This window comes from Rissa tridactyla, chromosome 7 (genome assembly GCF_028500815.1).
Source record: "Rissa tridactyla isolate bRisTri1 chromosome 7, bRisTri1.patW.cur.20221130, whole genome shotgun sequence".
NCBI classification, from domain to species: Eukaryota; Metazoa; Chordata; class Aves; order Charadriiformes; family Laridae; genus Rissa; species Rissa tridactyla.
The window spans coordinates 22,298,891-22,326,626 of record NC_071472.1 but is presented as its reverse complement, the minus strand read 5'-3'; the positions used below and the strand labels follow the sequence as shown (position 1 = coordinate 22,326,626).

Sequence of the window (27,736 nt, the reverse complement as noted above, 5' to 3'; positions counted from 1 at the left end):
GCATAGCTCAATCTGCTCTTGTAAATGGTGTTCAGATTTATTCCGGCTATCCTATTTCCCTTGATAGTATCCTAAGAAGTTTTCAGAACATAAGTCATTTGGAAATGCCTCTTTACCTCCCATTCCTTTTCAAGTACAAATTCCATCTCTTGCTTCCTTGCAGGGCAGAATAGGCACTGCAGAGCCAGTGAACTGGAGCAAAAATGAGGACTTCTGTTCCTCAGAGACAAAGAAAGTGCCAAAGAAGCCTGCTTGCAGTACAGCAAGTACCAAGAACTTTGGTATCTAGAGATACAGCTGGAGTAAAGCAAACTTGTCCTTACTTTGTGACTGTGTCTCCAGGATAGGGCACAGAGTCTTGCAAGCTGGACTAGACAGTGCTGACCAAAGGGTGGAGAGGACAACTGGAAGCTGTTTGATCGTTCTCCACTTCTGCCTTCCAGGTAAACAAACTCTCTCATCTCTATACTGTTATTGTTAAACTCCATCACAGGCCCAGTTCTGCAGGTAAAATAAACAGGGGGGGTTTGGAAGCTCATTTAGTGACTGTCTCTCTCTGCTAGTCTCGCTTGTTCAGTGGCAGTTACCAAAAAAGCACACAGTTGCTATGCACTGCTTCTTGTTCCAGGGCAGTGATAAAAATTGCAGGTTGAAAGAGAGAAGTTGTAATGTGTCACTAACCAGGAGACCTTGAAGAAACTTCTCAACACAGTGCCAGCTGCATTGTGCAATCCTGACACTGTGATTTCTGTTCTGGCCCAATTCACATCTCAGTTTAATGTTTCTCACATTCGTGTGGGCTGGGGATCCACCTTTGATCCAGTCTTCTAGAACTCTCTGCTCTAGTTATGAATATGCATTAAATGTTTGGGAACCATATCAACTAAGGCCCTCTTTTTCTTGGTTTGAGATTAGGTGGGTTTTGTTCTTTCAATTCTTGGAAAAAAGACCTCCCTGTCAAATAACTGCCATTATTTTAGATACAGTGAAATGTCATGCGTCTTATATTAGAAACTTTGTGAATTCAGGACTGTTTTCTGCTTTTTCTCTTCCATATGTTGTAGACTTGAAATCAGTACTGGTTCTCTATATAAGATGCAGCTCAGTTCCCTAAAACGTGACCTTCCTACTTATCGAAACTTTTACTCACACTACATGTACTTGGAAAGATTATCTGGTGAAGTCCAAATACACATTGCTAGCGTGGACCCCCATGAAAACAACTAAGTCTGCTCTCCCTGAAGTCTCATGGCTTTGATGCAAACTGAGTTGGGCCTCAGGTGGAGGAAATGCCTCAAGAGTAGTGCCTCTAAGAAGACCCCCCTGCCATTAATAGCCTGTTAAGAAAGGAAACTTCTGTCACACACACACACACATGCAAATATTGTTGCTTGCTGTAAAACAGAGGTTCAGTTAAAGAAATGGGACACTTTAAATTGTAGAACAGCAAAGATGGATGAAGTCTGAAGAATTAACTGCTGCTGTTGGGTAGTTGTATTATTACCCAGGCAGAGAGACAGAGTCTTTAGATTTGCGTGTCTTGTCATTACCAGCATTCTCTCAAAAAATTAGTATGGCTATAGGTAGCCTTTCTTTCGTATGATTAAGCAAAGCTAACAAAAAAGCTTGTCATGATTAAAGGCATAGGGTTTAATGATGAAACTTAAATATGAAATTGGAAACACAGCTTGTAATGTAAATGTTTTCTATGTGGAAAAACCTGGGTTTATCCAAGGACAGATTGACCATAAGATTACCGAATGCCAGTGGCAATTACAGCTTTATTGGATAATGCACTGGGCAGATCCTCAGCCTCTATAAACTGTCCTAGCCCTGAGAAGTTCAGAAGAGAAAAATTTACAGGTGCAGATCTGACCCACTGTTTCTTTTACTGAATGTATTTTTTTATTTTTTTTTTTAGCCGCCAGCTTTGTATCTTTATCTAGTCATACATCAACCCTGGTGTTTCTATCTGTTTGTTAAGAACTGGATAAGTTTAGACACTAAATTGGAACTGAACCCTGGTCAAAAATCAAGTCTTTTAATTTTTAACTTCCGTGCTTAACATGTATCTTTAATGTAAAAGCAATGTGGTTGTTCATTCTAAATTACACCTTTAACAGCTTTTCTGATTGCTTACTTACAGCAAAAAACAGGCACACAAACACATCCCAAAGCATATTTTGATTTAAAAGCAGAGTTCAGTGAATAACTGCATTGCCTGTTTTCTCCCTCTAACCTTCTAACAGATGTAGTCTGCACCTTCTTAAACTTGAAATAATCAACTAAAAATCCCTAGCTCTAGTTCAGTCAGGAAACAATCATCTGACATTTCAGTCAACAGGAAGCTGAGAGGGAGAGATGTGTTACACCACCACGGCTGATTTTGGATGTAGTTGTGCAAAAGCTTTGAGGTGTTTTGAACCCGATCTTGCAGCTCTAGTCTTGCTGAAGTCCCATTTGATAGTGTCCAGCAGGGCAGGGGCCCTTTGGTTGGATGCTGAGGTCCACAATAAAGTGAGAGGAGAAAATTTTAGATGAAGTAAACAGAGAACAGCAATTGTCCTATGCTGGTTCCTTAGCGTCTGACTATCATTCTTCAGCAGTGAAGCATCTGGGAAGATCAGTTCGTTTGTCTCTGAATGCAAATTTTGTCTTCTGAGTGCAAGGAATAATGGGCGGGTAGGGCTTGACCCATTGTCTCAGCAGAGGGCTTCCCCTCACTATCAACCCGGTCTCCACCATTCCTGTTTGAGAATCCCTCTTGCCTACCACCCTGTGGGAAGTGTAGATGTGTAGAAATGGTAATGGCAAATGGGGCAGGAGCACACCTTCTGGCTGCCAGCTGTGTGGGAGTGAAACGTGGGTAGGTGCCTCCCAAAGCTTCTAGCCAGATCACCTCAAACACGCAGTGACAGGGGAGCGCACGTAGCTCCCAATCTGGGGTTGCAGCTCCCAAGCACTGTTTGCCCCATCTGCGTGTTGCTGGGGTGCGAACGGCTTTAAACAATTCCTCTTCTAATTAAGTACGGTCAATCTGTGTGTTGGCTTTTCAGGCACCCATCTGTACAGAGCGGATCTGCTTGCTCCCCTCTGAGGATCCTTTCCTTCCCTCCCCATCGGCGTTGTTGGGGGATTAAAGCAGCGGCGGCCCCATACACAAACGCAGCTGGTTCCGTTTGGTCAGCCTGAGCCTTGCTGTGAAACCACGACAAGAATTCCAGTAAGTTGGCAACACTGAAACACAAAGAAAACAACAATAGGAAAAGTCCTTCCGTGCAGAAAGGAATGTTTCAAGCACTGTTCTCCTACAGTGAAAGGAGAGAGGGTGGGAGGGAGGAGAGAGATTTGAAGAGGGCAGGTCCACCCCCTCCCCCGGCAGCTCTGGATCTTGTGATGGAGAGATCTTATCCTCTCTTTGTGATTCAGAGGTGCCAGGAAGCTAATTGAATATTCTGATCTGCCCCCAGTGTTTCTTGTGGCTTGACCCCGGTGCTGTGTCGTACCACTACACCAAACAGCCCTGAACCTGCATAAATCACAACCTTGCAAAAGCCTACGCTCCACATCTTCTCCCCCTTCGTTCCCCCCCCCCCCTTCCCCCCTCTTCCCCTTTCTATCTTGATAGATAGAAAACCTTTACGGAAAGGTTTAGGGGGATTAGTGTCCTACAGGACCCGAAGAGAAATCACAATCTGCTAATAAGCAGCAATATGTTCTGCAACTTTTGCAAGAATAATGCAGGCACCTCTACCCCTTAATTGAAATTGCAATCCATGGCAAAAAGATGAAGGGTTAATGCTTTGAAATATCGCTTAAGTTCCATTCAGCAAGTGTTGAGTGTTCAGGAAACACCCATTGCAGTATAATGAATATGGAATTAAGCTAATGTAAAAAATATATGGGATTTATAAAGGTGGTGTCATTAAAATTAATCTGACAAAGCCTCTTGTAAGACAAATAGACCCATCTTTCTCCCATGGGATGTATGCACAGTAGTCATTGTTCACATGCACGTGTATGTGTGCACACATACAGAGAAAGGAACAGCTTGGCAGAAATAAATTTTTCTATGTGGAAGACTTATTTCTGACTAATATAAAACAAAATAATGATTTAACTTCATACAGTTTATGTATGATGCTTCTGATCCTGCAAGCAAAGCCTCCAAAATGTTTGCCCTTTTCCCAAGACTACATTCCAGCCTGAAGTATTAGGGTATCTTTATCTTTCCCCCATGATTCTGTGCACTGTTCTACCCTTCTTAGTAGGTATATGGTTCCCGAAATGGCAGCAGTAAAACACAGGCAGACATTTCATGTGTGCTACATGCACCGTTGGAGAGTTAGAACCCAAGTAAGGTGTCTCCAGCTGATATCTTCAGCATTCACAGCCAAAGCACATTACCGAACTGTTTTTACCTACTGAGAATGTGAAGAAGTAAGTTTCATCCTTACAGCTTTCCTTTCACAATATTTATGTGAGGAATACAAAAAAAAAAAAAATTCTGATCTTTATCCCCTGCATTGGTAAGTAGGTGTAGTGATGTTTTTCAAAGTTGTCAAAAATATGTGTCTTGTTTGGAGCAAGCCTTTGGGACACTAAAACCCGGGATATATTTCACTTGCACCTGAAATTCCCCCGCTCTACTCCAAATAGGCAGTGTAGCACCAAACGGCCTCTGATATGAAGTCTGGAAAGTGCAGGGACTTGGAAGCATCTTGCCGCTCCCGCAAAGTGTGGAAGGAGGGGCAGAGGCAGGCTGTGGCTGCAGGGCCTGGAGCGGTGCCTGATTCCCTCATGCTAGTTCCGGGGCCGCCGGGTATAAAGAGCTTTATGCAATGTCTGGAGGGTGGGAGTTTATAGAAAACGCGATGTCTCAACAGGCGAACGCGCCTTTCTTCTGCAACTAGCGGGATAAGAAAAAGACACCAGGCTCCTTGTGCTGCTGCTGTGCAGATCAGCACCCCGGAGTGGAGGAGCCAGCGTCTGAGGGAGCTGGAGCATCCCAGCCCAGATGGGACCTCACCATCGGATGGATGGAAGAGCAGCAACTGCTTGCAAACTGCTGATATTATTCACTGCATGCATAATGCAGGGCAGTTGCCAAGGTAAGCGCTATGCTCCAGCCTCTCCGGACTCGGGCTTGCACCGCAAGGAGCGCATCCCTGTCCTGGGGACCTCTATGAGAAAAAGACCGAAGTGTCTGAAAGTAGAGGGTTAACGGGAGCCGATTCAAGGAGTTCTTTCTGATAGCTGGGGGACGCAGTTGACTCTCTCCAAGAGTCATTTGATGAGTCAATTTCGTTGTGGAAAAGGAAGTATCGCCTTAAAAAACACTACAAACACCACCAGCTCGTTAGCTTCACTTCATCTTGGTTTTAAATTATCCCAGGATGTTTTTTCTGATTGTTTTTCTGGTTTGTACAAACTTTTTTTCTGGTTGTACAAGACAGCGACACACAAACGTTGCTAAATTTCGAGGGACAGCTCAGACTTTGCAACTCCACGGTCGAAACTCACAATTTTACAGAGGTGCAAGCGGGCAGCTTTCCCTGTAGCGAGGCTGTGGATAAAGGTTAAAACAAACAAACAACAAAATCACCCTGGAGTTTTTGCATTTTTTCCTTGCAATCTTTGTGCCATTCTTGCTACTGAGGCGCGGGTGGTGTTGCAGAGCAGAGTTCACCTGCATTCCAAGAGCAGGTTTGGTGACCACAAAAATTGTACCTGGCGTTGTTTTTGGACACGAAGCGCACAGGCTGCGGCACTTGCCCGTAGACAGGTTGTGCCTGTGTGTGTATGGGGGGGTGATGCGCGGACAGGCCTGCGTACGTGTGGTTTATGCAGTCATTTACAGAAGGCTGTAAGAAAGAAACAGATGCTTAGTCTGGAGCACAATAAGCTCCCCTCAGTCGGTCTCAGCCGCAGATTTGAAGTTGGGAGAGGGAGAACTTTTTCTCTGGGCTTTGCTGTTGCCAGGCGACCCGCGGGAGCATGTGACGGCCGAGCGGGCTGAGCGCCGCTCCCGCGCCGCTAATCTGGCTGCTGGGGATGGAGCAGCCCCGGCCCCAGCCCTGCTGCAGCCCGGCTCTTCCCGTCCGCCCCTCTCCGCGCCGTTTCACTGCCCTGCAGCGAAAAAGCAGCCTGTCTTGTCGGAGCCAGAGTGGCTGAAGTGCGTTTCCTCGGCCCCGTGTGTTGACCCGGTAGTCCTGGTTGTGTGTGTGTGTGTGTATTACGTGTGCGTTCAAATTGTTAATCTGCTTTCTTTGCTCAACTCTTAGTTTAAGCTCCTTAGACAGAATCAAGTAAGTAATTATACAGCAACTGTTGCTAGCAGCTCCCGCTTGCGACCAGGGAAATAGGAGATAGCTAATGTGCAGCAGGAGACCTCAAAAGCTCTATCCAAGGAGGTCACACTGGGCAGAGCTAATCCTATGCGCTATTCTTTTACATTGGATAGAATGGAAGCTGCAGTGCTGATCCAAAAGTTTATTTCTTTGCTGTACAGCCACTTTTGACTGTTCAGGACGTGCCCGGTAAATGACATGACAGGATAAGCAGAGGGAAGCTTTGAACTAGCTAGCATCCATAGGCAGTGGAAGTACAGAAGTTTTTTCCTTTCATGGTGTGCTGCCGCCCCCCTCTCCCCCCTTCCCCCCCTTTACAGCAGAATAACTGTGTAAATGAAACAGTATAGTTTTAGTAACAGGTAACTGATACTAGTAAAATCTCTGGATAGCAATCTTGGCCACACTCTGATTATTATTGTGAAATATTTGGTATCCTTAAGTTCTAGCTCCTTGAACGTTGAGATCATGTCAGACACTCATTTAAAAATAAAAAAAATAAATTGAGAGAAGCATGAAAGCAGTTCCAAGGCTCAGAGTGAGAACAGAGAAAATCATATTATCTCGCCCAATACACAGTATTTTCAAAGGTGCTTCCATGATGTTTTTGAAGGTTTTTGTTGGTAATACCCGAGTATTGCCAGTATAAGCTGGATTTTTCTAGAAATAGTTTCACCTGAGCACTTGCTCAAATAATAGTATCAAGATTCTTCCTTGATTTATCTAATTCGGGATTTACTGAAATTAAACATAGCATTTATAAACTGATAAAAATACTGCTCTTGTAATTGCCAGTAGTACAGGACCTGGTTCTGCAACCTTTACTCTGTAAGCCCCGTTGCCTGTGGGATAACAATTATCAGAAAAAATTGCATCTGGAAACTAAAAAACTATGTAAGTGAAGGTAGTGTCAAGAAGGAGCGTTACGGGACTAACGTTAATGTTTATTTGGAGGAATCTCAAAGTGCTTCTCTCTCATAGTCATAAACTAGAGACACTGGGTGGATGTTGTACTCTCAGCAGTTTTGCAGAGGGCAAATGAGATCACTAGGGCAACTTTGCAGTTGAACAATGAGTTCTTTAATGTTCCTGCAGAGCATACCAGATCTACAGACTCATGCAATATTCCACGTAGTATCTGTTACTGGGCTCACCTTATCTAACATGGAAGGCCTGCTCTACTTTTTTTGAGGATTTATATCTGAGAGTGTTTGAATTTTTTTCTGTTCTTAATGGTCAGCACCAGAGGAACTGTTAGTTTAGTTTCTTCATAAAATCTTTCATATGCCTGAAATCATATAAAAATCATTAATAGAAACCCGCTTTTCTTTATAAAAGAGAATCCTTCTTTCTAGACACAAAGTATTAAGAACTTTCATCACAAGTCTAAAGTAGTTAACATTTCTGTAACCGATATATTTCAGATCACTTAAATTTCCTTCATTGCTTTTTGGTGTCTGTTAAGTCCTTATGACCTGCTTTCAACAGATATGGTGTAGATCTTCCGGAAAATAAAAGTATTAAAATAATATGAATTATTTAATAAAAGACATTTGTATTGATTTTTGTCATTGATTCTGTTAAATTAGTGCAATTTACGAAACAATGCCAGTATCATCTTTTTTCAGGCTTGCATGTACTTACATTGAAGTTCTAGCTTTGCTGAAATTTAGTGAAAGATACCGAATTGCTACATAAAGGCCAGGATTTCAGTGTATTTTGTGGTCTACAATGCTTAAATTGTGGTTTGCCTCCCCCGTCTTTCTGGTGTACACTTCTGAGGATCGTTTTATTTCTTTAGCACGCTTCATGCATGGAATCAAAGATGACAGGTTCACATAGCTGTGTATTATATGAGATCAATGATTGCTTAGCCAGGCTGTATATTTTCCTTGCTGATAATCACAATATTTGTGGAAACTTTCAAATTCTGGGAAATGCAGCTGGAAATGCAGGCATTCTATTCATGGTCTTGCTCTCTACATATATGCTCATTTTTTTGACTTTTTGGATTCTCTATTGAGTTAAGAGGCCAGAAGATCACAGCTAGGTTGACTTCTAGTATTTGTTTTTTGCTCCTCTTTTCAATAGCTCATGGTTTACTGACATTTTTTAAGGTTTCTGTTGTTGATCTCAAGATCAGAAGACTTTTAATTTAAAATATAAATTTTTTAGGAAAGCTGATTACCTATTCTGTATGCATTTTGTCAAAGTGTGATTTGTGCAGAAATTTTGCAGTAACACAAAAATTAGTGCATCAAATGTGATTTACATCCTAAATCTCTGCAATGATAAATCAGCTTAAATGCGCCCCAGGATAATATGACTAAAATGTGACCATTATAAGGTCTCTATTAGTCTGAGAATGAAGGCTATTCTAAGACTGAATCTATATGGTGTGATATCATATCTTAAAAATCACAATGAACATTTTCCTGAAGTGAGACCAGTAATAAATAGGTACAATAAGACCAAGTAGAAAAGAGCTACAGCAGCTCTTTCCAGAATGGCATGGAGAAACATGCTTTTCCATCAAGCATTGTAATAATTCAATCTCCAAATTAATAATTCAGTATTTTTTACACATTGCCTTCAGTCAAATCTATTTAATCTGTCTGTAGGAGGATGTATAGTGACGTTGCTGTCGGCGACAGGCCAGAGTCAGTATTCATACTCCCTTCTAGAGAGCCGTGCATGTTTAAATGACAGAGAAGCCTGTCTGTAAGATTGCGCCCCTGCCAAGACCAAGTGTTTGAAGACCTTGAGTGAGACTTTCCTTGGGGACTGAGGATTTGGGAGTAATGAGAAGGGAGAAAGGATGGCAAAGAAAATGAATATACCAATGCAATCCTGACATACAATTTAATAGGTGCTGGGCATGACCTGTGGGCTGCAGTGTTCATAATCCTGCACTAATATAATTTTCTTGGTTTTTCTTGGACATGTACTCGCACAAAATCAAGAGCAAAAGTCTCACTGAGCGTCCATCTACCTGGCTCTGAACTAGTTTATTTCCAGAGGACTGGCAATTTCTTCTCACATTTTAATTAATGAGTGGTCTTTCTATGCACTGACAGTCTTTTTTTTTTTTGTATGGTTCTTTTTAATGAGTAGCCCTCTTTTAGTACATCTCTTGAATTTTCTTAATAATTTACTCTTTTTCTATATTACGTTCAGCAAAGCATATCAGGAATTTGCAAAGTAATCAGCTAAAATGAAGAGTGGGACAAACCCCAGAATTTTAGTTAAAAATTGAAAGCAGTAATTGGATGACACCAGGTTAGATTTAGGTTCTATGCCAAGTGCTAGAATTACAGTAAATAATTAAGCTACATGAGTCAAGACAAATAGAGACGGAGCATCTAAGGAGATTTCAACGAAGATAAATGTGTGATGTATGCGATGCTTCTATTTCCCTGTAAGACAAAGCAAAACCTTCTTTCATATATTGAGCTGATTGGAAATTTGAGCAATGAAATCCTACTTTAATCCAGATTTACTTTCCATGTGTTTTGCAGGAAATGAGCAAAGATTCATTTGGGGGAAAGGTAGAACGCAATTTCATTTAAAGCCTTTTAATTCTTTTCCTTTTGGGCTTCCTGGATTGACATGAAATCAATCACACTGTTTGGAGCCTTTCCCCCTCCATATGCCTTTTTGCATTGTTAGATGATTGCCAGATCAAAGCTCAATGGTGTTTTTTTTAGCTTCTAATTATTTAGCACCAAACCTGGAGGTTCTTCTGCTGAGATTTTTTTTTTTTAAGCTGAATACTCTTTTTAATTGTGCACTAAACAGGCACATATTAGAGGTAGTTCATTTTATCTTTATGAATATTGGATCAAATGTCATTCAGTCTTCCTACAATACTTATTTTTAGATCTGAGATCTTGTGAAAACTCTTCAGATGATAGACAAATATGTAACTTTGAATTACATTGTGCTATCACTTTTTTAAGCAGGAGTTTATAATTGTTTCTCCTCGTTTAGAGCTTTGCTTAAAAAGTGCTGGAACCATATAGCACTTTGGATGTTTCAAAGGGAATTGCACTTTCTAGAAGTTGTCAGTGCTGAAAAACATTAAAGGTCCCTTCTAATTAATGATCTACAGGTTGACATCTTTTAAAAGAGAAGTTGATGTTTTTATTCTACTGTGGCTAATTAGCGATGATAATCAGATAATTTGTCAGCTTCTTTTTAATAGCTTACACTGAATGTGGCAAATAAAGGATAGAGCTGTTTTTCAAATTATTTAAAACTAAAGTGCTTCTTTATATAATTTGATAATTATACTTTATTCTTAAAGATACCTTGAGCTGTTTCTAGATGAAGGAATAACAAGGTTTCTTCAGAGTCAACCCAGTGCAACTCCATTAATTTCAAAGAAGTTATCCCTGAGTTGTACCGATCTAAGAGATAGAGAACAGGATTCAGTGAAGAGTAAACATCTCTCTTAATAGCTTATTATTGTTTGAGATCCATTTTGAAGTCCACTTTCTTGTGATAACGTTAATTTTATTAACTGCTTTTTGCTTCCTGAACTCAGCACACTTTTAGAACAGTTTAAGAAAGCTAAGTTTAATGCGTAAGCATAGAAATGTTTAATGGAATGGATAGCGTTTAGCCGATTCCATAGGCTTGTACTGTTGGTTTCAAGGCTTTTAATGTTTTCTTTGTTTTGCAGTGCTTAAAGTGGATTAGAGATCTAAGGATCACTGTTACAAGTTTTGTTTTGTATTAATGAAATGACATATAAGAATTGACTGAAGTTGTTCTACTTTTACGACCTGTTCTATTTTATACTTTTAACATGAATAAGTTGCCTTTGTTTTACAATCAAGAAGCCAAATCTTCGGCAAAAGGGCACTATTTACAGCAGCAGAGTGTCTGCTCAATTATTTTCTTGCACAAGCAGGTCATGATACTACACCCTGCTGAGTCGAGTCGAAGAATGGGGGTCCGTTCCAATAGGGACTCCCTTTTATGGGGATTGCAGGCTCATGCTTTTGTGGAGAAAGAAGGACGGGGGTTTTAGTTGTGTTCTGTGGCATCTCTAAAAGAAAATAAAGGCATATTCCACAAGATATCCCAGGAACTGATACATTCGCTGATATATTTAGGATCTAGGTAATTGTTTTTATCTTCAGAAGCCACTGTGCTCATTATCAACTCAGATAAATATACTACAGAGAGTTCAGTTTGAGGAAGTGTAGGACCTGCAGAACTGGAGTACATACACATATCAATAATCCTCCCCAGGTTTGCCCAGAAGAAGGAAGTTTACTGTATAAAGGTTCACATCATTCAACACCAGTGGGAGACCCCATTTAGATCTGCTCAAGTCCTTGTCATACCTTGTCATCTCTTGTCATCTAAGGGTTACTGTTTCATGAGATGCGATGAGCCAATTGAACAGTTCACAGCTGCTGAAAGCAGGTGGCCCCACTTTCCTTCCCTCTGTCCTCCGATGTCCCATTCCCATGTTGCTGTCAGCCTTGAGTTCTTGCTACTTGCTTTGTGCTAGCGCTGCTGCTCATTGGACCTCTGTCAGCTGCTTTCACTTACAAACCCAGAGGAAAACTAAACCAGGCCTAGGGAATTAGTTGGTTTCCTGGTGGTTTCATGATTTAGAGCAGCATGTAGAAAGGTTTGGCTGTTACTGGAGTTTGGAAAAGATAGCAAACCATGGCATCAAGTGGGAGGAGAGGACTTGGAAAGAGGGAGAGAAAGTGAGACCCCTTTTTCCTACGGTTGAGTCAGTGGTTTGGCTCAGCTGGCTGTGCAACCACTGCCTAATGCTACTGCTAAGAACATATAGGAAATGCTTGGCTAGCAGGCTAGTTACAAAAGTGGCCTCATCAGGGCTACAGTGAACCAGTGTTAGCACTGCGGGAAACCCTTTTGTAACGTTGTCTAGTGTAAACAGATGGCTTGACTTGAATGGGACCGCTCACGTGTTCACTTTTGAGCAGGATTGTAGGCCTGTTCTCAATCTGCAGTGCAATAAATGAGTTGGACGATAACCAAGCACATGGAATGCTGCTGCAGTTTTTGCTGGCCTTCTAGCTGTGTTAATAAAAATAACTTTTACTACTGCGAGGTCTAATAGGTTTTTAAACCATTTCATGTGAAACAAATGAGCTCCAGTTTGTGTCTGAAATGAGTGACGAAGTTTGTGGTGTCTTCCATATGAATATACGAGCTGTTTTTATTAGCTTGGCAGTTTTTACAACAGTCAGCCACAGAACGCACTTTAAAGCCTCGCTGAAAATCAGTTTTTGTTCCTAGTATTCTGTAAATGTAGCAAGGCACTAAAAATCCTTTTGTTACCTCTGCAGTACATGAAAGTTATTTGGTGGAGTAATTAAACTGCTTCAGTTGTTAATCTGAGCCTTGACAAATTTCTGCTGGCTGAACCAACAGGAAATCTGAATAGAGCCTCGGACGTACCTCAGTCCTGGCCTGTCCTTTCGCTCAGGCCGGCCGGCCGTCTGCTGCACCTGCAGCTCTGCCGGAGCACAGAGGGCAGCAGCGGCAAGCGGGCTCCTTTGGCACTTGCAGAAGTGATATCCTGTCAAGGAATTTGTGTTCTGACAGTAAGCCATTGAAAAGAAAAGAAAAAAAAAAAAAAAACTGTTTCACAGTGGAAATGCAAAAATGCTGTTATTACTAGCTTTTATTAGGTTTGCAGTTTTTAACTTTATGAAGCCTGCCATAGAATGTGTTATAAAATGGTCGTCTTACAGTGAAAATACAAAAAATGATAGATCTTTAAAGCTGAACTTCAAATCCTTTAGAAATTTGGGTATCTCTTGGATTTGTTTGAGCAAAAAAGAAACTAAATGTCAAATAGTTAAATTCAATAAAATAATGAGTTGTGAAATTAACATTAATTGAGAGTGAGGTAAAAGCTGCAACCTTGAGGAAGTACCTTATCCATACTAAGATTTTATCACCTATTAAGTAACAGAAACGATTCCTCTCAGCTTTTTGTTCAGTTTCCTAAAATAAAGACACTTTAGCAATCTATTACTTTTTTTTCTTTTTTTTAAGATGTGCAATACTTTTTAACTTATTGGCCTATTTAACTTTTTCTAATGGGAGTCAAGAATTCTCAGCGACTTAAATCCCAAGAAATTTCATAAGGTGGTAGAGAGAGAAAAACCCAAATTATCACCCCGTTAAGGGAAAATCTCAGTGATTAAACATTCGGTATGGAGATACTGACTCTGTGGCCAGCGATGTACCAGGTATGCTTGCAAACTTCTTCCTAGAAGGCATTTTGAAAAAGCGATGGAAAATATTGCTATGAGCGGTTACGATTTAAAGGTTGCAAGGCTGTAGGCAAACGCCTGCAGCTCTGCGAGCAATGTTATTTACATGTTGTGTGCGACCACTGTGAAACTTGGGAGACGTGTGCCTTTCTTGTGGTTTCGTGTGCTTGCTTCTGGATGTAAGCCCACAGCATGCAGTGCTTGTGTATGCTCTTGTGTTTCCAAGGATGCCGCAAGGGTAGGGTTTATCCAGCTACACAAGTTAAAGCAGGAGACCCTTCTTCTCTGCTATTCACCTCTGTGCCTGGAATTTAAAGAATTACTTAAAATATTATGCCTAGCAGCCCCCCATGAAGGGAAGTTACGGCAGAATCAAGCATCCTTAAAAAATCCGAATGTGTGAGTAAATCTGACAGTTGTAGAGTTTGGCTGGTCAAGGGAGATCTGAGTAAAATGCTTCCGTTGGGGCTGACAGGAAGGGTAATGTTTCAGTGGGAGATGGTGTTACTTGTATTTGTCCTATTCTGAAGAATTCAAGGGCTTTGTCTTTTTAATTTGACAAACTTATTAATATTACTATTTAGGTGATATTTTTAATTATTTTTTAAACTGAAAACTGTAAAGAAAATATAGCACGTTTAAAAATGAAATAGCCAAAGGATGATTTAATTCATATTGTTCATTTTCAGGTCTATTAATGTAAAACTGCATTTTGTGTGAACACATTGGACAACATTGTTGTTTCAGTTCAGGTGATCCTTCCTTTACTCACGCCTGCCTTAGCACATGGAATTTCCTTTTCAAGAGCTTGATAAGGAGTGACCAGCCATAGCTATGAGCTGCCAGCCGAAACTGAGTCACTGCTGCATAAGGGAGAAACGTGATGAGTGTCAATGCATCCGAAGAAATATACGTAGTTCCTAATGTCATGGGCAGTAGTAAGTGGCATTAGAATGTCTGTCTAGGCACACTAGATGCTTGTAGCATATAATCTGTCAGTTGTGTACTGACACCAGTTTTTTCTGCTTTTCTTAAAATGTTCTCACATGTTCAGCTTGCAACAGGTAACAGTCACTATTTTTGAAGAGCAAAATGATGACTAGTACCCCATGAAGCTTTGCGACACAGCTTAAATTGTCTTTTCTACCTAGAGTCCCACTTGCGTGATGGCACTACTCAAGTAGTGAAGAATTTTGTTATAGATATGGGTTCTCTGGTGGGAAGAGAGAAATAGCTTTCACTTTAGCGTGTTTATTATCTGTAAGGGAAAGTGGTTTATTTTTTTGCATGACAAATTTCACTTTTCTTTTAATACTTTGTGGTATAATGTTCCACTAAGTTTCTGATTTGGCAGTGTTATATGTTGCATAGCAATTTTCAATCTAGCAATAACACATAAAAGAAATATAAAAAATTACACAGTTTTTTGTCACAAACTGGATTGGAGGGCTCTTACTGGGGCTGATTCCTAGTGCTACAATGACTCATCAGTTTTCAGGAGAGCATGACTGAATTGAATGCAGTTCACCACCTCAGCATGGGGTCTAATTTTGAGAACAAACAGCACATTGGTTGCAAAATTTATTTAAAAAACAGTACAGTGCTCAAAATGAGAATAGCTTCCTGAGAAGGTTGTTTTATCATCTGCTACTACATCTATCAGACTTTCTCAGTGGTATGTACCGTACATGTTCTAAGTTGTTTAAGCACTCTTTTTTTTTCATTTTCCACACACTTTGTAGTTGTAAATACTTCATAGTCTTGAAGATTTTCCTCATTTGGTCATATTCCCCCTCACTCTGGTACCCAATTGTTATTCCACAGCAGCCTTGGGCCATTAGCAATATTCATTCTTATGAAAATGCTTGGGATGCTTCCTTCTGTGAGTAACTCGGGGTGTCTTTATTTTCTGCTGTGTTTGTTTGTTCTTCTTCTTTATGTCATTTGGTCAATTAGAACAGATTTTTGCATATTTAATGTGCCATTCATGAAAAGGAAGCTTCTGGGATTTAGGAGAGCTCTGACACATATGCTTCCCTAGAGATCGACAGTGCTTTCTTCGCCTACCCAGCTAACACAATCACAAATGATTTATGTGGATTAAGACACCTAATGTCAAGAAAACTGGTTGAGGTTATCCAATTTAGTGCAGAACATGTTCTTTACATGTAGTGTGCCTGAAATATGTTTTTATATTGTGAAGGCTAATCTTTTCAGTACTGCAAATACTGGGTTTGTTGAATTTGGCCATGCAGATAACAACTTTACTAAATTCTCTAAGAAAGGAGTACTAATAGTTTTTACTAGTCTCATCTTGGAAAATGCTTTATATACAGTTGGGGTTAAAGAAAGTCTCCAATAAAAATTAATGGCTGATTCTCAGTTATCACTGAAGTACAAGAAATTTGACAGTGACTTAAATGGAAGAAGGAACCTGGTCTATTCAATATACGGAATATTTACTTTGTCAGTAGAAAGGAGTATCACCTCCTGTCTATTAGAATTAGCCCTTGCTTAAAAGGATTATTTCTTATTCCTGCATTGTTATAGGACTAAGAAGATAGTAAGAGTTTATTTGTTGCTTTTTAAAAAGTGTGTGAGTTGAAGCAAGATTATAAAGGACCTTAATTTTGATTAATTTGCTTATAGTACTCTATGATGGTAAAGTTACATAGTATGGATATGTGCTGTTTGTGAGCATGTATGGTAAATAAATTCTCATTATTTTAAGTTTAAGAAGCTTATTTTTTTACGTTTAGTATCAGTGTGAATAGTTTTGGTTTGGTTTTGTGGGTTTTTTTTACTTTTTCTAGAATGGCTGGTTTAAAGTGATAGTGTAGAACCCATAGTTATTTTGTTCGGAATTCAAGAGCCTTAAGAAAAAAAAATAATTTAAAACTGAGAGATTTTTTCTAAGAGGTCCTTATGTAGTTTATCAGAAAATTAGGAGCTTGTTGTCTATATTACTAGTTTAGGCTTATAATTGGAAAAAAAAATTGAATAATGTGTTAAAAATGAATTTATAAACCGTTTGTATTTTTGTCAGGCTGTTTGCATTCATTGCTTTTTCAATTAATAAAGCTAAAGTAAGGTAGAGAGTGTGAGGATTATGAATATCTTTAACGTTGCTAGGAGGCATTTACAGTGTCATTCCTTTGAACTTGATGTCTGCAGGAGACTTGAACCCTTTTTTCTTTGCAGGAAAGCTTTCCTGCTTAGTTTCAGTAGATTAAAATCCTGAATTTCTTTAATTCTTGGATTTATGTTGAGGCATTAGTAGAAATGAATCTATAGTCCTTTTATAACTGTATTAACTGAAAACAAATATTTTAACATAGAATACACTAATTTTAATTATTTTTTAAAAAGATTTTGCATGTGAGCATTATTAAAATGAGATTTGATGCTTTAGTTTTAACAATGGTTTTAGTTGACTTTGGCATTTCACTGCATCACAAGAGCATGCAGATAGAGCACAGAATATATTGTAGATTTTGCTGTCTCCAGACTTCCTTGATTTTTTTTTTTCTTGTTGTGTTTGTTTTTCTTGGTTTTTTTACTACTTGGTAAGCGGTTTTGAAAGGGAAATGATAAAAATCTGCTGTTGCTGCAGTGAAACGTCGTTTGTCTAACTCCACACTGAAACATAAAATTTTCACTTTCGTTCTTGAATTTTAAGGTGATTTTTATTAAAAATCAGTAAAAATATCAAATGTAGGTTAGACAGGCAAGATCCATTTATTATAGCTTCTGATACCCATCATTCCACTGAAATCAGGATGTGGTTTACACAAAATTTCCTCTCCTGTGAGTATGGAATATCTAGCTCATTCATCTGAGATGGAAATAGACTCTGCATATCCAGGTAGCCTTACAGAAAGAAACAAATAAGCCAAGATTAAACTTTAGTTTCTCTCCTGTTTTCATTCCTCTCACCGTCCTGTTATCAGTTCTATTTATAATCCAATACTATATAAAGTTCTACATGTGAGTGGATTTTTCAGGAGGAGGCTTGAAGCATCATTTTCTGCTGTTTGGTGGAGGAAAAGCTATTTTATTATTGTAATCAAGGGATTTTTGCTAATTTTTGAGGAAGCCATGCAACTGGGACTTGGGAGCCAAATCTCTGAGTCCAGTTAGTGTCTGTGGAGAACCAGATCTGTTGCTTCAAGTTCAGTCCTTTATCATTTCCAAATTCCCCCCCGCCAAATAATCTGAAATACTCTGTATAATATGTGTACCAGAAAGCTTTCTAAAATGTCTGAATCTTTGCTTGGGGGCCAGGGAGTGCATAATAAAACAATCAAATTAAATAAATGGGTACTTCTGCACATGCATCATGTGATGTTGGCATTCAGAAGAATAAATGGACTCAAAAACAGGGTAGATGATAACTTTTGTGAAGAGTAGTGCATTGATCACTGTTAAACACACCAGAATTAGAGATGGAGCCTCTGGCTCGGAATCTTTCCAACACCAATTCGTAGAAGGTTGGAGGCCCCTCTATAGGAAGGATCCAGGCGTATGTGCCTTGTTTCTCGTGCTGTCTAATAAATATACCAGCAAAACTGAGTGTGCCTCTCCTGTACTGTGACTCCCTGGAGTGCTACTGCAGAACAGTGGAATACGAATATGTGCTGGCGAAGGGAACAGCAGCACCGTTTGGCCTTTGCTTGTTGATATTGGGGCACCCAGGTGAGCTCAAGTGCTTGTCATCTTTATGCTGCAAACTACCTAGGATGTGACTCTTCTTTTTGTTAAATGCCTGCACGGTGCAAGGCACAGAGTCCTTGATCAATTACCGAGTCTGTAGATGCTATGTTACTAATAACAATCTCGTTATAATACATAATTGGATGATAATCCAGCAATAGAAATCCTATACGTCCCTATTAACGTTGTAACTCTCTCTCTCTGGCACTGCAGCTCTTCTGCTGCTGGTGGTCCCTTGACTAGTCCCCTGTCCACCTGTCAGATCTCGCAGTCACGTGAAGTGGGTGCAGGCTCACAGTTGTACTGTCTTTTTATTGATGTTGTCAGCTAAAGTTATTTCTCTCATATAATCTAGTTTAGAGACATGTAGGCACAAAAGACATTCTGTGTGGCAAGGTCTTGAAGACTGAAGATAAATCTTGTACTGCTTTTTGTAATACCGATAAATGCTTGTGTAGTCTGTGCTTTTTTAATCTCAATAGTTTGTATTAAATATAATGGAGTTTGCAGAGTGTAGAAAGACTGAAACTTTGTCTCAGGTATATGAAATTTAGCATAATTTTATTGGACTCTATTTTTCTTTATATTTTAAATAATCTTGTTCATTTGCCTGTTATAATTGCTAGCAGAATACTACTTTTCAGTATCACAGGACATTTTACAATAATAAGTACAGGTTTTCTCTGAACTATGGATTTTAATTCTTTCTTCATTAGTGTGGGGGAACAGAGATGGACTTTCCAGAGGTTCAGCTTCCCCTCCCTGAGCATTCCAAAACCTCAGGCTGTTTGACAAGTAATTAAGCTAGGCAAAAGTCTGACATCAAAGCATATGCATATGGAAGGTGAGTCTCCAGGATTCTTCTACCTGCAAGGCCACTGGAGCGGGCTGTTCTGTTTGGGACCTGAATGGGAACAGAGAGTATCCTTTGTTGGAAGGCAGAAGGAGAGAAAAGAGAGCTTGCCTCTTTTTTTTTTTTTCTTTTTGTAAAATTTATGTGGAAGAGGCTTGTAATGTACAGTTCATTTGCACTTATTTGTTGAGAAACTGCAGATGTATTAAAGATGGAACTGTTCAGTTCAAAAAATAATGCCTTGAAGAACGTTACTCTTTTAAATGCAAAAAATCTGTTGAGAGGGATAATTCCTGAAGTATAAAGTAATTGGAGCAGTGTAAGTTTCATTTTTGCGTGGACAGTTTGAGAGTGGTACAGTCTACCTGGGCTTAATACATTCTGCATTTCAATCAAGGTTAACTGTTAGCAGTGCTAGAGGTGTTGGCAGTGACGCAAGGAAGAAAGAACGAATGAGGGGTTTTGGCCTGTCCTGTATAGTCAGAATAGACAGCCATGGTGCCCTTAATCTATGGATGACAAATATAATTCAAAAGATTTGTAGTCAAAGTTAAAAATATGAGGGACTTCAAGGTTGAATGGGCACATAGAAAATGTATGAAAACAATTAGAAAAGACTAGAACTGTTCAGAGAAGAACTGAAAGGAGTCTAAAGTAATGCAAAGAGTGGCAGAGAGTCAGTCAGTATTGGTTTCCATTATAAACTGAACATCACGTTCTGGTTTTAATAGAAGAGGATTGAATTCAATCTTTAATTCTCAATCTGAATATTTCCACACAAACATATTGGGGCAAATGAAGCACAGAGGAGGTTGAGAGGGTGTAATGAACTGCCTTCCTATTGGAGACCGGAGCCCTATGGGTTAAACCATTGTGCTGTGAAATGCCTCAAGCTATTAACCTCTCTCTCTTCTGCTGGAGTTCCATATGACTTACCGTGACAGTGAGTAACATTCATTAGTGATGTGAAGGTTGACTACCATCCTCTAGTGGCAGTGGGGTTTATCTTTGGCAATACTTCATTCCTACGCAGGCAACACTTTTTGGGCAAAACTTGCCTTGCAGAACATAAGGCAATTGTATTGAATAGTGCTTGTATTGCATTATTTCCTTTGGGAAGAGATACATCTATTTTTAATAAAGAAAAAAAAAATCATTGGGTCAGTGTTTTGTTCAATCTTTGCTCTGACAAAATCACTATTATGTTTTTTTTTTATTCCAGTGGAAAATAACTACCTGGCATAATCTTTAGGCAAGTGGCTTCCTCAGAGCCAGTAATATTTGCCTTCTTATTTTCACCTGTGCAAATTGTGAATCTTAAACATCCGCTTAGCAGTCTGTTATAAGAGAATCCCAGACACAGAAAACCACGGAAAGTCTAGTGACAAAGTTAGCATAAAGCCTAAAGATAGTAAGTATAGCAAGAAGTTTAAAAATAGTGCTTTGGGCTATATTTTTCCAGCGATGCTTCTAATCCTTGGTTTGCTTTTTTTTCAGTACTAGACTGGCTTATATTAAAGATGATATCGTGTGTTTGTGTTTTCCTTGGTGTTTTCCTGAATATTGAGCAGTTGAAACAGATCTTATCTTGCAAAATTATTTTTGTTAATGCCTAGAGATTCTTCTTCGTGTATGTTCTGGTGTGATTTATGAGGTCTGCCGTGCATTTTTTAGTCTGTATTTTAGTAGTGCTTTAATCACAGTCGGAAAACTAAACCTGAATTATAGCAAAAGTAGAGAAACACCAAAAATTCAATCATTTCTGAGTTTTGAACTGTCAAAAGTCACTTAGATTCTTTTTTATCGGCAAATTTTAAGCATGACAGTGAAGACTAATTGTTCTACTGCTTGTTTTTAAACTAGGTGGTTATTTCCTCCAGGAATCCTGCTAACAGGATCCTGTTTGCCTGAAAGAGGTGTCTGGTTTTATCAGCACCTGTCAGAGAAAATCAGAATTTCGATGGAAATTAGCTCATTATCTATTCATTCTAGGCAATGTCTGACTGATTCATGAGCTGCCTTGCCATTTAAAAAAAAAGTCTCTTATTGAAAGCAAAACCTTCCATAAAATTACTAATGAGTAATCCATTAGTGAATTGAGGCTTCAAATAATGGCAGTAAACAAGCGGATACCCCTTGTCTTCTGGCAGTCCCCACTCTTGCTGAAACCCAGGTGCTGCAGGCTCACGCTGCATAGCATGTACCAATGGAAGCATCCTTTTGGATTCCATGTGCTTCCTCTGTGGGTCATTGCTAGTCAGTGTGAGCAATGCCTGCAACATTTTTGGTTAAATTAATACTGTTTAAAATGTATAGCTAAATTCGTGGCAATGAAATCACAATTCTTCAAATCTCATAAGTTTCCAGTACTTGTTTTTAGCAGAATACATTCAGTTTTGAGAAAATGGTATCTGTAGTTGTTTATAGTAACAAACCTGGTTATTGCTGACATGGTTATTTTTCTTTCATTTTGGATATTTCTCCTGGGTATTCATAGCAGTAGTTTTGTAGTCACACGTTTTTTCCCTGATTGCTTTCTCCTTTATCAAAGTTAGAATTGTTTTTGTTTGCAGTTGAAACAAAAGCTCTTTAGAACCTTGGTGAGAAGTGCCTTTGATATTGCAGATCACTTTTACTTCTTCCATATTACTTATTTTGAAAGATTGTCTTTTAAATGAATTAACATCATTATCTGCTATGTAATTTTCTTTGTCCTAAAGATAATAAAGAACAGTGATAAATGAAGTATCAGTCTTTTGTATTTTTTGTAGGTGTTTAGAGCTCTTTGCCTTCAGTTATAAGTAAGCATGGAAGATAACATTTGAAAAGCCTAATGCCATAATTAAATGAACTAGAACAGGTCTGCTGAAGAACTGCATAAACGGACATTGATGCAGCGCTTACTGTATGTAGGTGTGAGCAACTTAAACTATAATTCTGCAAAGTATTACAGAGTGTAGGAGAACTGCATGATTTGCGGGTTTTCTGTTAACATTCAGTTACCATTTCTCACGCTATACAAAGGCTGCTATGTTTATAATGCTTTCTAAGAAGTTTATCAGTGTTATCTCCTCATTTTTATCATTATAAGGGTATGTTTAACTATAGTAACTTAATACAAGATAGGCAAAATAAATAAGCAGTGTTGTACATAGTGCTTGAAATATTTTTGCCAGTTATTATTTAGAAATAATATACAAATTACTCATATTGCTTGTCTATAAGCGTCTGTTTCATTAAAAATTATGATCATGTGGATGCAGATTTAATTCTGTATTGTAACTTCTTTTTAAGTAAGTGGCTGTAAATATTCCAGTGGTTTTGAATAGCAATAATATACTGAATACACAAGCAAATTTAGTATTCGCTTTGCATAGTAATTCCAATTAATAAACAGTGGTTTATGTGTTGTGTTTATTAGAGCTTTAAACTGCTAATCTCACATGGAAACGTTGCTTTGTAGGGCAAAATTCAGCCAGAGGGCCTGGGATTCCAGAGTGAACTTGTACATTCCTTCAGGGCATTTTTGCAAGGGAGGTTGTTGTGTTTTAAAGGTAGTTGATAAGAGACCTGCACCACCAACCCCAGACCTGCACCACCAACCACCATCATGCATTAGTCTATAGAAGGTATTTGGGTGAACATACTCCTGTACCACTCCGTACCACCATTTATCCAAGGGAAATTTTTGACCATTTGCAGGATACATTATAAATCAGGATGTCACTACCAGACAATCAGATTTGAACATTCCTTGCATAAAGTAGCTTGCCTATATCCCTTAGGAATACATCACTTAACTGTGTTTATGTGACAGTGTTGATATGCCTGGTTTTACATGAAAGTTAGGGTAGCATGTTATTTATGTCATCATGAATTCAAAAAGTAGGTGGTTGTGCTTTATGTATGCTGAGGTTATCTTCTCTGGACAAATCACTCAGAATAATTGAAAGATATAGTTTTATCATACAGATATTAATTAAATCAGGAAACAGGATTTTTTTTCTTCAGAGTTGGGCTTTGCTGCTACCTCAGGTTTTTCAGTCTTCCCTTCTCTGAGGTGCTGACAACAGATTAACATGAAACAGAGCTCTGTTGAACCTAATTATGTTATAGCTCATTGTTTTGGGGACCTATAAAACTGTTCACTCCCTTTTTATGAGGCTGTAGTCAACGAAAGGCCATAAACAGTGCATTTTCTCTTTCCTACAGGACTGGAGATTTCATTAGTTGACTCTAATAAAGGCCTGATCCAGCTGCATTTACACCTGGGAATGAATGCTTCTTTATCAGGTCTTAATCCTTAGTAGGTCAAGCAGGAGGGAATGACAGCAGGATAGCCTTTGATCAATGATAAAAGTCTGAAAGATTAATTTCTTGTAAAATTATTTGCTATTCAAATGTTGACTGAAAACATGCTTTCCTGTACTTCAGAGGAAACATTTTAAATACTAGGGCATTATTAAAGAACAAAACAAAACTGAGGTATTTCTATACTTAGAAGCAGCCACTGCTGAAACAAGATTTCCACATCAGCTAAGGGGATTATCTTTATTATTATTATTTCTTTAAATCCTCAGAGACTCTGGAGAGGACTAATGTGTAGGACATTTAGCTCTCTTTCTCATGTGGAAAATGCTGCTCTACCTTATATTTAAGTCTATACTGCTTGGCTTGTGAATCTAAAATGGATACATTCCTGCTAAATAGGTTTCTGTAGTGTAGATGCTCCTCTGAGCCTTGTTTGGGTTAGTTTTCTTTTTTGTTTGTATACTGTACAAATTTAAAATTATGGGAATTTTCTAGAAATATAGTTGGGGCATTTCCTGTAAAATTTAGAGCTGGTTCTTTTCTTTATTTGGGTGTGGAGAGATCATTTTTTTATGTATATACTTACTTATATTTTTGTATTATCATAATATTATTTCCTTTCCTTGCCATACTGTAAAGTAATGGATAGATCACAGTTGTTTGACAGGAATGCACTCCACTGTCTGTTTTTATGTCCGGGTACCACTAACCTGCTTGTTTCTCTGCTTTACCACAGGATGTGAGCGCGGGCAGTTTCGCTGTGGAAATGGTCGCTGTATTCCTGCAGACTGGAGGTGTGATGGGGCTAGAGACTGCTCAGATGATACAGATGAAGCTGGTTGTCGTAAGTGAAACAACTACAGAGCAACTTTTCTGTAATAGAAGAAATACTGGGATTCCAACGTGCTCAACTGTGCGTGGTATAAGAACGAATATTGGAGGGGGAGAAAACTAGTTTTCTTGAGATGACTGGAGAATCTGCTTAAGAGTCATATTTCTTGAGCGCATTGGCTTTGGTAGTCAGAAAAATCAAGTGGTGCTCAACTTCTAATCTGAGTGTCTGATAATGCCATTTCGTTTGATGACTAAAGTTCTAACTAGATGTAGAAATATATTTTATGCTATTATTGCAGTAATCCTGAATATTGGATGTACATACAGCTACTACCAGCGTCACTTGAGCTCCAAATCTTTGGATCTTTCAGGCCCTAGACCACAAGCTGTACCTACTGCACCTTAACTAGAGTCTTTGTTAGTTCTGTAGAGTTGGTTGTGTTATTCTCAGTGCCAGCAGCTCAGGGAGAACAATTGCATTCACATGGGTTGTAATACCCATGCACAAAGATTCTCTCAATCTGAATGTTAAAAAGTTGTGAAAATAAAGAAATTCTCTCCACAGTCTATTTTCAGGAACTCGCCTGCATTTTACTTTCTCCGTTCTAGTGTTCTTTGAGGCCTTGAGGGCTGCTGCAGTTATCAGCCCACTTATGGGTTAGGCCAGTTTTTACCCCTCAGGTGATTGGGAGTGAGAACGACTAATTTATGCTGGTTCTTTTCACACTGGATTGTCTCTTTGCTGCTTGACCCATATAATAATTAGAGGTCATTCACACAGCTGGGCAGTCTGATTTGTGGCTTAGCACTTTAATTAGCTCCAAAAACCAGTGCAGTTCTGGATGAAGAATGCCTTAAACTGGCAAAACAAACGGTGTTGTCCTATAGCTTGCTATTTCAGCTTAGTTCTGAAAAAGAAGTGGTTGGGCTTTGAACAAGGAGTTGGAAAAATTCATGTTGACTTTGTGAAAGATAACACACACACACACCGCGGCACTACGTTTGTCATAGTTGTAAGCATGAAATTGAGTTGTTCTCATTATCATACATGTGATAAATTAGGAAAATGAAAATTAAACTTTTCAGTGTTTTCCAGTTAATAGTGCTTTTAAAAACAATATGTTAATGTGCTATAGGTAGTGGGGCACATGAGTGTCTAGGAAGATAGTTTTAAACTGTTTAAAACTGGCCTATGGTTAAAATTATGTTACAAGATTACTCTTTGGTTTTTTAAAACAGGAATGAAAAAAGGTATGCATGAAGTGCATTGTATATGATTGATTTTATCCCTCCAATTACCTCTAATGTAATTTTATACTTCTCAACTCTAAATCTACAAAGTGATTTAATTTTCTCCTTTGATGCTTTGTTTACATCGGTGGTTGTGCTTGCATATCGTCCCACGAGCACGAAGTGTTTCTAGTTGACTTTGCAGTACTGCAAAAACATGATCCTGAGAAAAAAGATGGTTAAGACCAGAGTCCTGTCTCCTGGACTGTGTTGATCTGGTGATTCTTCCCAGGAGTATTAACTAGGGATGCAGTAAGCTGTAACACAGTTTCAAACACTTATTTTGATCTTTCTCTCTAATGGCTCCCTGTTTGGCTATTTGAAAAGAACAGAGTGGAGCTGGGACAACAACATTCAGATTGTTCTGACCTGACCCTCGCTTTTGCCTCATGAATTCACAGAGAAGAGTCATGAGCTTGTTTTGAAAGACCCTCTTCCTACCACGTACAGAGCACCTGAGGTGCAATGAGAGCAATTGAAGAGACCCCTGTGCGACTAGGGAAGCTAGCATGACTCCCTATAGAAGTGAAAAAGAAAGAGGCTCTGCCAGAGGGCAGTTGAGAGCCTTGAGCTTTTGCTCTGACCTGCCTTCTGGAGGAGCCTATGTCTCAAGCGGAGGACACAAAACTGAAGATTCATAGGCAGTAGGTCACTAAACTAAATTTTGCCTTTGAGCATCCTTCTGCTGGCCCGCTGCCCCCCCTGCTCTGCCCTTTTCTTTGGTTTGTCAAATGCTTCGTGTGTTTAGTGGAAGTTACAGTCAGTTGACGATTGAACCTTAAGTCTTCTTTTCCCTTATTTATTTATTTATTTATTTGTTTTCTTTGCAAGTGCTTTCCCAGTCTGTGAAATGACATTTGTTTCATTGCTTACACTAGCACAACCTACCTGTGAGGGAAATCAGTTTCAGTGTCAGACTGATGGCGAATGTATCCCACAGTCATGGGTTTGTGATGATGAGGAAGACTGTGAAGATGGCTCAGATGAGCATCAACAATGTCGTAAGTATTTAAGTTCTAATGTTATACCAGCTTTGCAAAATAAGGTAATTCACATAGCAGCGTATTGAGAACATACAGAAACAAGCCTGTTACAAGGACAGCTTTTACCAAGAGTCTCTCTGAAGTAGTTTCTAGAAATGAAATGATCTGAAATAGATAAAATACAGAAAATATGTCCAAAAAGACATCTCCAGGTCTTGCAATCTGAAAATTACTGATGTTTCAGTTAATTAAAAACAAAAAAAAAAGGAGAAAAATATACACTGCCTATTACATTACATATATACAGTGTAGTAGTTCCAAAAATGGTGAAATACACATAATACTCAGGTGTCCAATCACTGTCTCAGTCACAGAAAGAGCTGCTTTATTCATCACAATTCACACTGGTATCTCAGAATTATATTAAAAAAAATTAATTTCTTTCTAGAAAATTTTTGTATATAAAAAAGGACAAATTATCAGTCAGTTGAAGTAAACATCGCTCAAGATTCTTGTACCATCTGCAGTGATGCTATTTAATGGCATTATTATTTAAAATGACCAGAGCTATTCTTTCTTGTATTCAGATAGGAGAAACACCAAAAGCCCTGGCATGGCGTGAAGCTCTAGTCTTTCATTATCGTTTGAACAGCTTAAACTTAGGACATAATTCCTATTAGTATTTCACTTTAATGTGCTAAACAGTGTATTAATCATGTTTGAATTGCAGTTTCAAACTAAAGTGTTTAATGTTCTCTGTATATTTTAGAGCAGAGAAATCATTTAGTAGCCTAACTGCCATAGCCATAGGCTCTTTCTTTTTTCAGTATTGATAGCAAGATAAATACTGATAATAATATAATATGTCACTCTGATTTCCAAATTTTGTGACTAAGCATTTTAAGGGCTACATACAGTTAAGTACATGCCAAAGTGATGAACAGTCAACTGAAATTACTGCACCAAATTACATTCTCTGCATTGCTGCATGAGAAGGAAGAACAAGTGTTGTAGTGTTCTAAAGAACCAATTTCCTGCTACTTGTAGTATTAGAAATTACTTTAGGTGGTGAGGATAAGATTAATTTATTTTCCTTTTGAATCTATGTATAATTTTTGGATAGCTTCT

The 27,736-nt window shown here is 38.8% G+C and overlaps 1 protein-coding gene across 4 annotated transcripts in view; it reads left to right on the top strand.

The window, feature by feature from the left end:
- Positions 1 to 214: 214 nt before the first annotated feature.
- The window catches only part of LRP2 (LDL receptor related protein 2), a 134,573-nt gene continuing 107,051 nt past the window's right edge, over positions 215 to 27,736 (top strand). For 2 of the 4 annotated variants that reach the window (XM_054208462.1, XM_054208459.1), the window contains exons 1-5: positions 215 to 443; positions 3,057 to 3,223; positions 4,887 to 5,111; positions 24,238 to 24,345; positions 26,504 to 26,626. In XM_054208462.1, coding sequence (XP_054064437.1) covers positions 5,018 to 5,111; positions 24,238 to 24,345; positions 26,504 to 26,626 — 325 coding nt within the window. In that variant the 5' untranslated portion in view covers positions 215 to 443; positions 3,057 to 3,223; positions 4,887 to 5,017. Of the gene's footprint in view, positions 444 to 3,056; positions 3,224 to 4,848; positions 5,112 to 24,237; positions 24,346 to 26,503; positions 26,627 to 27,736 lie in introns of those variants that run through there. The other 2 variants (XM_054208461.1, XM_054208460.1) reach the window with 2 other exon arrangements.